The 10941-nt window shown below is 64.5% G+C and overlaps 1 protein-coding gene across 3 annotated transcripts; it reads right to left on the bottom strand.

Moving 5' to 3' along the window:
* Positions 1–234: 234 nt before the first annotated feature.
* Positions 235–10625, bottom strand: GPR153 (G protein-coupled receptor 153). 3 transcript variants are annotated; one of them, XM_025856984.2, is made up of 6 exons: positions 10385–10625; positions 6323–6791; positions 5508–5937; positions 3766–3958; positions 3085–3269; positions 235–2938 (listed from the first exon to the last, which is right to left on the bottom strand). In XM_025856984.2, exons 2-6 carry the CDS (start codon positions 6676–6678, stop codon positions 2234–2236), a joined length of 1869 nt encoding a protein of 622 aa, XP_025712769.1. In that variant the 5' UTR covers positions 6679–6791; positions 10385–10625; the 3' UTR covers positions 235–2233. The 3 variants fall into 3 exon arrangements, with proteins under 3 accessions (XP_025712769.1, XP_073759527.1, XP_073759528.1); XM_073903426.1 differs by lacking the exon at positions 10385–10625 and adding an exon at positions 9067–9500; XM_073903427.1 differs by lacking the exon at positions 10385–10625 and adding an exon at positions 9248–9500.
* Between the last annotated feature and the right edge of the window lie 316 nt (positions 10626–10941).

Genomic DNA, 10941 nt, shown 5'->3' with positions numbered 1-10941 from the left:
CCTTCTAGGGCTTCTTTGGTGCCCAGCCCACAGCTCCATCCTGCAGCTGCTCCAGGCCAGTCTCACTCGCTGGGTGGGGCTGCAGCAGTTGCATAGAAAAGGGGCACCGACCCAAAGGATGGCGCACTAGGAGGAATTCCGGACCCAGAGGAGAGACGTGTGGGGGCAGCTGGCTAAGCAGTGCTGCTCTATTCTAGAAAGGTGTTTCCATGAAACTAGCCTAGGAATGCCAGGTGCAAATCATAGGAAGTTTTTATTGTATCCTGTACAGAAGAGAAATGCTCAGTTGTCAAAAAACTACAAACGGATCCCTGGCTCTGGGTGGGTGGTGGTGTGAAGACAGAGCTCCCTCCCCTGTGAGCCCAGGGTCAAGCTGCTTATGCAGCAAAGAGGCCTAGAGGCTCATGAAGTGTGAGAGGAACCCCAGGCTCCAGGGTCCTCCGTTTGGGGTCCTCCCTCCTTTTTATTTTTGTAAAAACCAGAACTGGAGGGACTTTGGGGTACCATGTCTCCCTGCAGATATTGCCATTGGATACAAAGTACACAGAGTAAAAACCCAATGTGACAAATGGGCCGGCCTGAGCAGGGGTGAGTGGGTGGAGGGGTGAGGTGGGGGGAACGACACAGTGGCTAGCTGAAGATCTCTACCCCCACATGACAGGTTGGTCCTTGAAGGCACAGCGATGGCCAGAGGTGGCGCGCCCCACGGCTGCAGCTGTACTGCAGCTTCCTGCCTTGCTCACCTGTGGCCAGCTCCTCCCTCCCATTACCCCCCCAGCCAGCGACTAGGGGGAATCTCAGAAGCAGAGATGGAGCCAGTCCCCTATCCTTCCCCCCCTCCCCGCCCCCCAGGGGCCTCTTCTGGGGCTGACACCTTGTCAGCTGGGTGAGGAAATAGGCTTGGCCACAGGCGGGAAGGTTGGGGCGGCTGCAGAGCAGGAGGGAGCACAGTGCAGGCAGGCTCCGTGCAGGCCCTGGGATCTGCTCCAGGTTTTCCCGTGTAGGGCCATTGTGCCAAGGCAGGGGCCAGGACGAGACCACTTCTGCATTTGGCCCTGTCCTTTCAGCTCAAGATCACAGCTGTTCCCGGGCCTCTGCTTAGCCTGATTCTAGGGTCTCTCTCCACGGAAGACCCAGCAGGCCCCTCCCCAAGGCCCATGGCAAAGCCTAGGCTAGCAAGGGGTCTGCTCAGGAAAGAGAGCAAAGAGCCCTGCCCCCGGGGTGAGGGAGGACCCTCAGCAGGGACCAGGCCTTAAACCCAGAATCTGGGAGACCTCTAAGCCAGGACCCTGTCCCAGGGGCCTCAAGATAAGGAAGCCCATTCTCCCTTTGCTTCAGTTCTTTCCCATCATGGACCCACGACCTTCATGGTGGGAATCCTAGAGGAGGCTGCCGTGGTGGGGAGAGTGATGAGGGCGGGGACCCTAACAATGGTCAAGGTGGGTGATGGCGCAAAGTGTTGTGCTTTAGCTGGGGCGCGGGTGGGGTGAGTTCCTGGGGGGTCCAGGGGCACTGAGAGTGGGAGGCCTCAGGCGCAGAGGCCACAGCAGGCCACACACTGAAGACTGACCCCCACAAGGGACCCACAGAGGGCCCTAGACGCTCTCACACCCTGTCCATGCAGGGGCCGGTGCACACGGACCAGGAGACTTCTCCAAACAGTCCTGAGAGTTAATGTGGTCACCTGCTCATTACAGATGGGGAAACTGAGGCAGAACTGGTCAGCAGGAACACCTGCTCAGAGAGTTTGTTTGGGCTCTGAAGACCCCTGTGCTGAGAGACCCTCTGTACCCTGCCCCCCACTGAGGTGAGACAGTTAACAGTGCAAAGTGGAAAGCAGGGTGCAGTCAGTCCCGTGGCTCCTGCTTCTGCAGGGCTGGGCTTTGTTCTGTCTGGTGGTGGCCCTGTCCCTGGGCTCCTTGCTGCCACCCCCATCCCCCCAGTCCCGCTGCCCAGGCACATCAGGGCGTGCAGAGCCCGCCTTTACCCAAGTCCAGCCTCGCTCTGCCCGGTGATGCGCTACCCAGCCGCGGTTCAGGGCAGCCGCCGCCCCTCCAGGCAACGCCCACGGCTCAGTCACGCAGGGAGGGCTGGCACTTGGCCAGGCGCCGTTGGCAGGCCCCGCGTGGCGCTGCCCGGGACCCGGCCTGGGTCAGCGTGGCATCTTTGGTGCTTTGGTCCCTGCGGGCGGCCCGGCCCGCCGGGCGCGCGCGTGGGGAAGCGCCGGCAGGCCCTAGGACGCGGAGCCCAGCGAGTCCGAGTGCAGCGTGACGTAGCCCGAGGAGTCGGAGGGCGAACTCAGGAAGCTGCTGGTGCTGCCGGCGCCGCCGCCGCCACCGCCACCGCCGCCACCGCCGCCACCGCCGCCACCCGCCGCGTGCAGGCCCCCGGGCTCGCCCCACGACGCGCTCAGGCCGGTCCTCAGGGGTCCCGCGTGCGCGTGCACGGCCAGGCGCGGCCCGGGGCTCCGTTGCGCGCCGCCGCCGCCAGGGGGCGCCGCGTCTTCGCCGGGCCGCGAGCTGTCAAGGAAGGGCCCCGGCGGGGCTGGCGGGGCTGGCGGGCGCCGCAGGGCCTGCGGCTCGCTCTCAAAGGCGGTCAGCGCGAAGGCGTCGGGCAGCAGCGAGGCCGAGGCGGAGCGGGCGCCGGGCCCGGGGCGGAGGCGCGGGCTGCCGGGGGGCGAGTCGCGGGCGCGGCGTGGGCCGCCGTCGGGGGCCAGGGGGCGCAGCGACAGCAGGCTCTCGGCGGAGCGGCGGCGCGGGCGGAACGGGGGCGCCTCCTCTGCGCAGGCCAGCAGGCTGCCGCGGCGTCGGTCAGGCCCGGCGGGCAGCACCAGGGAGGGCAGGTCCTCGCCCGAGCCCCAGCGCGGCAGGAAGGCGGGCAGCGGGACGGCGGCCCACACTTCCGCGTCGTCGTGGGAGAGGCGTCGCGTGGGCGGGACCTGTCAGGACGGGCGGGGTTAACCCGGGCTGCCCTCCTGGAACACGGGGACCGACGCGGGGCCTCAGAGAGGCAAGGCCTTGGGGCGATCACGATACGCCCCCCCACCCCGCATTTCCGGCGTCTGGAGCCCGGCCCTGTCCCTACCTGCAGGTACTGCGTCTTGTCCTCCTGCAAGGGCCGCAGCGGGTAGAACTGGGGCAGGCCCCCCTCCAGGGCCGAGAGCTCATACTTTGCCATTCTGTCCAGGGCCACAAAGTCACCTCCATAGCTGTAGTCGAGGGAGTGCTCCAGCACCAGGTCCGGGGGGATGCCACCCTCCAGGCTGGTATCTGCAGGGTGGGGCAAAAGCTTAGGGCCGTGGAAACCTGGGGGCGCCGGACAGTGAGTTCTAGGGAGCCTCAGAGACACAGAAAGGGCAGGAGGCTGGGTTCAGATCCTGACACTGCCACCTTTTAGCTGTGGGACTGAGATCACCTGAGCCAGGCTCCTCCTCTATGGGGATGGGATGTGATGTTACCTGGTGAGCTTTGGGGGTGGGGGACTAAATACACATAGGGTCTGACCATAGCAAAGCCTCAACCGAGGGCAACGCTGTTATTGCTGGGGTGAGACAGCACCTGGGTCTACGGGAGCCTTCCGGGGACCCCTAAGGGTGGAAGCTCTGTGGGACGCATTCAGTCTGGTGTCCACAGGTCCTGCCTGGGTAGGAGGATGCGCCACAGGACACTTAGGTCCCTTGGGGGTTCAAGCACATGGTCACCTGTGATCCTGCTGACCTCACCCAGGCACCACTCTCCCCTGGGGCCGCTCCCAGGCCATCCTCACCATTGTCTGAGTCCTCATCGTTAGCCATGAGGGCCACGCACTTCTCCCAGACGGCTTTGAGGTCGGCGCGGTAGCGGTCGCAGGCCCAGAGGAATATGGGCAGCAGGAGGGCCTGGGCCACCGAGCACCAAAGCACACACAGTGCCATCCAGGGTGCCGAGGCGTCCGCCCGAAGGCTGCTGAAGCTCACCACCTGTGGGCACACGGCTCGGCCTGGCACCTGGCAGGACCCCTGTCACACAGCTTGCCCCTCCCCCAGCCTCAATTCTCCCACCTGCCAGAGGAGGAGGAGGGAGACAGAGCTATAGGCTCCTGGGCAGGAAAGAACCAGAGCGTGAGCAGAAGTCCCTCTCCACCAAGAGCTGTCGGCTACCAACATGAACAGCCATCGCCCCGTGTGTGCATGGACAGCCCTTCACAGAGGGCCTTGCCCCATGCCAGCCTCATGACTGCCCGAGGAGAGAGGCAGGGGCATGGTTTACCAACCCCTTTTTGGGAAGAGGAAGCTGGAGCTTGGAGAACCAGGTGTCAAACTTACCAGGTCAGGGACTTTTTTTGCCATCCCCACTCCTCTGTGGCCAAGTGGCCTCCTTAGCCCTACCCGTACCCTGGGGGGCACCGGGGGTCTAGGTCTTGGATCTCAGAGGAGAATCAAAGGAGTTTCTGAGAATCAACCAGGAAGCCTTTGGGTGCCTGCCCAGGGACCCTCACTCCTGTCCCAGGAGAGTTCATTCCCCCACCCAGAGTGACATTTAATTATTCCCCCATCAGAGCAGAACTGGGTATGATACACTCATCATGCTGGTTCTGCTGTGTGACCCTCAGAAAGGTGCTGAACCTCTCTGGGGCTCAGTTTCTTCATCTGTGAAATGGGCCAAGAACACCCCAGAGAGTGAGGTAAAGATCCCAGACACCGTAGCAGGCCTGCAGCATGGAGCGGGCTCCATAAACTGCACTCCCTTCCATGCCCTGAAGAGAAGCTGGGGAGGCTCTTCCTCCATGGCTGTCCCCTTCTGATTCTGCAATTGTATACACGCTCCTTCCCTCCATCAACACAGGCTGGAGACGCGGGGCCCCACTGCACACAGAACCCAGCACCTGGGTAGGGCGGTTACCAGGCCCACTGAGGGTGGAGCCACAGGGTGCCTGGGACTGCATCCTGTGTGTCCCCTGACTCTGAGGCTGCCACCCCACCTGCCACCTTCTGGAGCTTGTGTCCTGCAGTGACTCCAGGGACACAGCCCTGCCCAGCTGCTCGGACAAAGTCTCTGGCTGGTCCTTGCCCCAAAACCCCTCCCTACCCCACTCCAGAGCTTTCAGGGGGTTGGGCTGGAACCCTGTGGGTGCAAGTGCATGGCTACTGAATCCAGACTTTATTCTTGGGCCAGGTGGGTATGTGACTTCACTTTCCACACCCTCTGATTCGAATGGGCCTCACCTTGGTGAGGTATGTCCCCTACAGTGTACCACAAAGATCCTGGGCTCCGCAGTCCCCTGACATGGGCTCAAGTCCTCATACAGCTGCCTTAACTTTAGGTGGGTGATGGTTCCACTCTGAACCTCAGTTTCCAAATCTAAAATGGGGATGATGATAATGCCGCCCCCTCCCTCCCTCCCTCCCTCCGAGGACTGGATGGGAGGATTCAACCACCTGATGCCTGGAGCATGCCCAGCCCCAGGGCTGTCCCAGAGCCCACGTCCCGTCCCCGGAGAGGCTCCCACCCGCTGACAGTCTCACCCACCAGCACGGGGAAGCCCATGAGGCAGTCATAGATGATGACGATGGTGGCCACCAGGCCCGTGATCTGCAGCGAGGTTTTGGCAGGCTCAGAGCCGTCGATGGAGGAGCGGCGCTTGCCCTGCGCATCCTCCACCACAATGGTGGGCACGGTGAAGGCGCGGTGGCCGGCCCGCGGCCCCACCTGCACAGCCAGTGTCTGGAAGAGGGCAATGGCGGTGCAGACCACACCCATGGCCACACTGCCGCCCACCAGCAGCAGGAAGCAGACGCCGAAGCCAAGGCCGATCTCAGCCACGATGAAGCGGCAGCCGTGGGTGTAGAAGCGTTCACTCGTGTCGTGCCAGCCGACGGCAGGCAGGGCGGACAGGATGAAGGACACCATCCAGATGCCCATGACCGTATGCACCGCCTGCTTCTTGGCGTTGCTCAGCCTGGCATGAGGTGGGGGCAGGACCGAGGTGTCACTCCCAGGGTCTTCCCAGAGCCCTGGGGCCCTGCAAGCGATCCCCAACTGCCCTGGCCCCCTGGTACATCATCGTCACGGCACGGCCAGCAGAGTGGGGCCTGTCCCTTGCACAGGGGATCCTCATGCATGTAGTCACACATCCCTCCCACCACGCATTTCCGTACTGGACACTGTGGACACCCCTGCACGTGCAGGTGTGCAGCCCAGAGCAGCCCTTCCTGAGCCTCTGGGGGGGGGCGCGTTTCTGCGCACGGGTATCCCAGGTGGCCTCTGTGCCCACTGCCCACACGACCCCCCCTCTAAGACCACCAGACGCCGAAGTGCAGAGGTGCGCGTGCTCCGGGGCTCACCGGTAGTTGACGGGCCAGCGAACCATCCACATGCGGTGGTAGGAGAGGGACGTAACGGAGAAGCAGGTGGCCAGGGTGAGGGTGTAGAAAGTGGAGACGAAGACCTTGCAGAGGCCTTCGTTCCACTCGTAGTCGGGGCGCTGCCGCCGCAGCTGCACCACGGAGTACGTGGCGATGGGCACTGCTACGTTGAGCATGTGGGTGGCCGCCAGTGTGCACAGCAGGAACTCTAGCGGCTTCCACTTCTTCTGCTTGGCTCCCACACTCAGGATGCCCCAGGCGTTGGCGAGCAGGGAGAGGCCTCCACACGCCAACCAGCCCACTGCGCTGCCGGGCAGCCGCCGCTCATCACTCATGGTGCAGATGGGAGCTGGCCGGCAGCTGAGACATCCTCCTTGGGGGCCAGGCCCAGGCTCGGAGCAGAAGCCCTCACACGTGGTGGGTCGGAGACACCAGGGACCGCGAGCATCTGCAGTGGGGGAGAAGCCAGGGAGTGCTCAGAGATTGTCCCTCTGGCTAGGGCATCAAAGCTCTCGGGCCTCCAGGGAGTGGGAGAGGGAGGGGCCCCCTGATGCACCATGACCTGTGCGGTCCTGACTTGGGCTGGGCTGCTCCACCCTCCTCTCCTCAGGGGCCTCTAGCCCATGTCCCTGGCACCCAGGGGACTAGCCAGGGGTGCCCAGTAAGTGCAAACACCCTCCCTTCCACCCACTCCTGGCCAAGGTATGGAATCTGGGTTTGCTCCTGGGACAGCTGACATCCACAGCTCACTGTGTGAGCACACAGTGGTGCTCTGGGGAGGTGATCAGTGCTATGCTGTGGATGCCTGGGACAGCATGGGCCTGTAGACAGCCGAGGGACCAGACCTTGACCCCAAGGAGGAACTGCCGATAGCCTATGGCCACAAGCCAGGGACACAGGATGTTGGGTAGAATGCACATGTTGCAGAGGCCGTCCATCCTGCCAGAGAGCCGGGCTCTAAGTCCCTCCCTCCCCCTTCCCAGCCCAGCAGCCCCAAGCCACGCCCCTGTGCATGGCTTGAGCCCTGGCTTGAGCACTGGCTGGTCCCTCTGATGTGGGGCCCCACAACAGGCGTCTCTGGCCATAGCCTGGAGGAGGCAGCATGGGGAGAAGTACAATGCTAAGAGAAGGCCTACTGTGTGTTCTGCACACTTGGCCCTTTTTACTCCGGAGCCTGTTTAATCTTACTGGTTGCAAGTTTCTAGCCTCCAACACTTATGAGCACCTACTGTTACCAGACACAGCCATGTGATCCCCCAGGGGCTTTACCCAGCTTGGAACGGACAGGCCATGGCAGGCCCCTGGCTCTCAGGGCAGGCGGAGCAGTACCACTTGGTCCTGCTGCCAGGCGCCGCTTCTTGTCTCGTCTAGAGTTCTTTGGGTCTGTCTGCGGCCTGACCCCACCCCCCACCTGGATACAGAAGGACCCCTCAGGGGTGAGTCTCCTTCATCCCCATGCCCCAGCCTCGGGCCTGCCCAGACCCCTGACCCAGGGGAGGAGTCTATTCTGGACCACACCGGTGCTCCTTAAGTGCCTCCTAGGAGGTTGGGGGGTTTCTGGGGACAGGAAAATTCCTTCCCAAACATTAGGCTTCTGCTTACAGAGCATCCTCCTCTTCCCCACCCCAGATCCAGTGTGGGAGGTGGCGTGGCCCCATGGGACCCTCCACCAGCCATTGCAGAGTCCAGCAAAGCTCTCTGACCTTAGCATACAGAGGCCACATGGGGTTGGATAAAGAGCTGCTAGATTCTCGCCCACCCGCCAGTTATAGACTCAGCCGGGCCTTGTTTTTCTCATCTGTGAGCTGGACATGATGATACCTCCCCGGGAAGGTGCTGTGAGTAGCAGACACGCTATGCCATGGACGGGGCCAAGTACACAGTACGCCCTCAACGAATGCTTGCCAGGTACAAGTCTGTACTACAGCCCACCCAGCTCACTGAGCTCCGCTGTCCCTTAAGGCCGAGACACTGAGCTTGGGGGTGTGGGTAAGCCTCAGACCTGTGGGTAGACACAGCCACCCCAAGCAGAACCTGGGACAGCACCGCTTTGGGGTGAGGAAGCCCAAGGGGGTCCCGAGCAGGCAGGGTGTGGGTGCTGCTGTGGGCCAGAGACTGCAGACACCGGTGATCTTTACATTGTCCAACAGGAAGCTGGATTCAGCATGCACCTGGTGGGCCAGAATCTATTTCCACCCGCACTGGGTCTCCTTGGCTGTCCCACTGGGAGGCCTTCCCTCAGAATCCCCACAGGCTCTGTCTGGCCCCCGTCACCCGGGGCCCTGTTGACCACTGGTGCAGGGTGGTGGGGCAGGTGCCACAGGCCACAACTGGCATAACCTTTCATGGTGCCAGATCTGCCCCGTGTCTGGCCTAACAGTGTCTCACTGCATGCAAAGGCCCTCGGTCTGTGGGCAGGAGGACCGTGACTTGCCTGGAGAGGGAGCAGGCAATGGGAACGGGCACAGTCCCAGTTAGTGTCCCCAGAGATGTTGTGTGATCAATACTGACATTATCCCCATTTTAAAGAGAGTCCAGCAAAGACAGAGAGAGGTTAAACCATTTGCCCAAGCTATGAAGTGTCTGAACCAGGACCCAAGCCCCACTCTGCTGACATCAAAATTCCTGGCCTCTCAAATCCAAGCCCAAACCCTAACCCCAACCCAAGCAACAACAGGCATTTTTTGTTCCTTGAACTGAGGTTGCCTTTTTCAACTACCTACCCCTGCAGGATGGGTCCTGCTGTTCCCACACTGCAGATGGGAACACTGAGGCTCAGAACCCGGAGCCACACAGGGAGGAAGTGCGAGGGCCGGGTTTGGAGCCTAGGACTCCCGAGAGCCGTGGTGCTGGGATGGGGGAAGGATGCCACTGCGGGGTGAATACCAAGTCCTCCAAACACACAGTGAGAAGGGGCTAACGGTGCAGGGACCGGGAGACCCCTTCCTCCGGGCTGATCAGGCGGCTGCTGTTCATTCCCCACAGGGAGCAGCAGACGCGGAGGGCCAGACCCCAGGCTGGGCTCCAGCCAGTGCGGTCCAACACCCAGGTGTCGCCGCTCCCCACTGGGAAGTTTCTTCCGCAATACACTCAAAGCGTCCCCCCAGCATTTCAGGTTGGGGCTTCCTGCCTCCCCCAGATCCCGGAGCCCCCCCTTTCTCCCCTCCCCCCACAGCTCGTCGCTGGGCGGACTGCAGGTGTGCCGGGCGTGGGACCCAGCCTGCCCAGAAGCCTCTCCCCGCCCCACCCGCGCTGGGTCTTCGGGCGGGGCCCCGGCGTGACGTCACGGCCCCGGACCAATGAAGCCTCGTGGCCCCAGGGCTCTATTGCGCAACAAAGAGAACCCAGAACTTGAAAGGATTTCCCGGGCTCCAGGCGGGCTCCAGCTGCACCCGCCCAGCTCGCGCGGGCCTGCGCCCTGGCTGCTACCCACCCGCGCCCCCAGCTGCGCCCCTCCCGCGCTGCCACCCGTCGGCCCGTGAGGTCCAGCCCCGCTGCCGCCCGGGGCGGGGCTCGCTGCGCGGAGCCTCCGCATCTCCGGCACGCCCCCCGCCCGCCCTGCCCGCCCCCCAATCCCGCGGGCCCGGCTCCTCCGTGCTTCGACACTCGCGCCCGACCCGGCGCGTCCCAGCCTGCCGGTCCCCAGCGGGACCCCCAGCCCTACCCAGCCCCGAGGGCGCGTCCGAGCTACCGCCCGGGAGGCGGACGCCCCAACGGATTACTCTGGGTAGGGGTGGGCCCAGTACCCCTAAACTGGCCGTCCCCGCTCCCTGCAAGCGGCGCTCCTAGACCCGGAGGCGGGGGGGGGGGGGGACAGGGGAGAGACCGGGGAAGAGGCCAGCCCCAGGGAAGTTACCCCGGAGGTCCCCGAGTCGGGGGTGGGGGTGCGCGGCCCTCAGGGGTGCCCGCGGCCCCTCGGACAGACCGTGAGGGCAACAGACCGCAGGCAGCCCCTCCCTGCCCAGGAGCCTCCCGCCGGGGGTCCTCCCTCCCGGGGTCCTTCCCACCCAGCCGTCCTCGGGCCCGGGCGGCGGCGCTCACCCTGCACTGGGGGGCCCGGGGCTCCTGCTCGCTGCTCCCGCCTCCGGCTCTGGCTGCGGCTCACGCGCTCCCCGGGCGAGCGCGGGCCGCCGGGGGCCGCGGGGGTGGCTGGCAGCGGAGCGGCCCGCGGGCCGGGGCATCCTGGCGGCGCCGCCCGGGGCCCGCACGTTCCGCTCGGCTCAGCTCGGCCCGCCGCCCCTCCCTCCCCTCGCGCCGCCGCCGCGCTCGGCTCCCGCCGCTCCGCCGGCTGCGCTCGGGAGGCCGGGGGCGGGGGGCGGAGCAGGGCGCATGCCTCCGCACCGCCCCTCGGACCGCCCCGCCCCCGCCCCCGGAGGCGCGGCCCGCCGCCGCGTCCGTCTGTCGGTGCATCTGTCGGTCCATGGTTCCCCAGCCTCCCCGCCGCCGCGGGACTGAAGCCCCCTAGGGAGCGCGGCCCCCCGCTGCCGTCTCAGGTCGGTCCACTGCCCCGATGTCGCCTCCAAGCCCCCTGGCAAAGGGAAGGCCCAGAGCTCTGGGGGCTGGCAGGTCGAGGGGGCCTGGGGCCAGAATGGGCAGCG

This window comes from Callorhinus ursinus, unplaced genomic scaffold (genome assembly GCF_003265705.2).
Source record: "Callorhinus ursinus isolate GAN/ISIS: 27379988/994484 unplaced genomic scaffold, GSC_fseal_2.0 scaffold18, whole genome shotgun sequence".
NCBI classification, from domain to species: domain Eukaryota; kingdom Metazoa; phylum Chordata; class Mammalia; order Carnivora; family Otariidae; genus Callorhinus; species Callorhinus ursinus.
The sequence above is the reverse complement of the archived record's forward strand: the minus strand, read 5'-3'. Positions and strand labels throughout refer to the sequence as shown.

Bases quoted from the DNA above. Each gene is read 5' to 3' on its own strand.
- GPR153 (XM_025856984.2), bottom strand. From the start codon at position 6,678: ATGAGTGATGAGCGGCGGCTGCCCGGCAGCGCAGTGGGCTGGTTGGCG. The intron at 5,938-6,322 runs GTGAGCCCCGGA...ACCTCATGCCAG, and splicing joins CGCTGGCCCGTCAACTACCG to GCTGAGCAACGCCAAGAAGC. The intron at 2,939-3,084 runs GTAGGGACAGGG...CCGTCCTGACAG, and splicing joins ACAAGACGCAGTACCTGCAG to GTCCCGCCCACGCGACGCCT.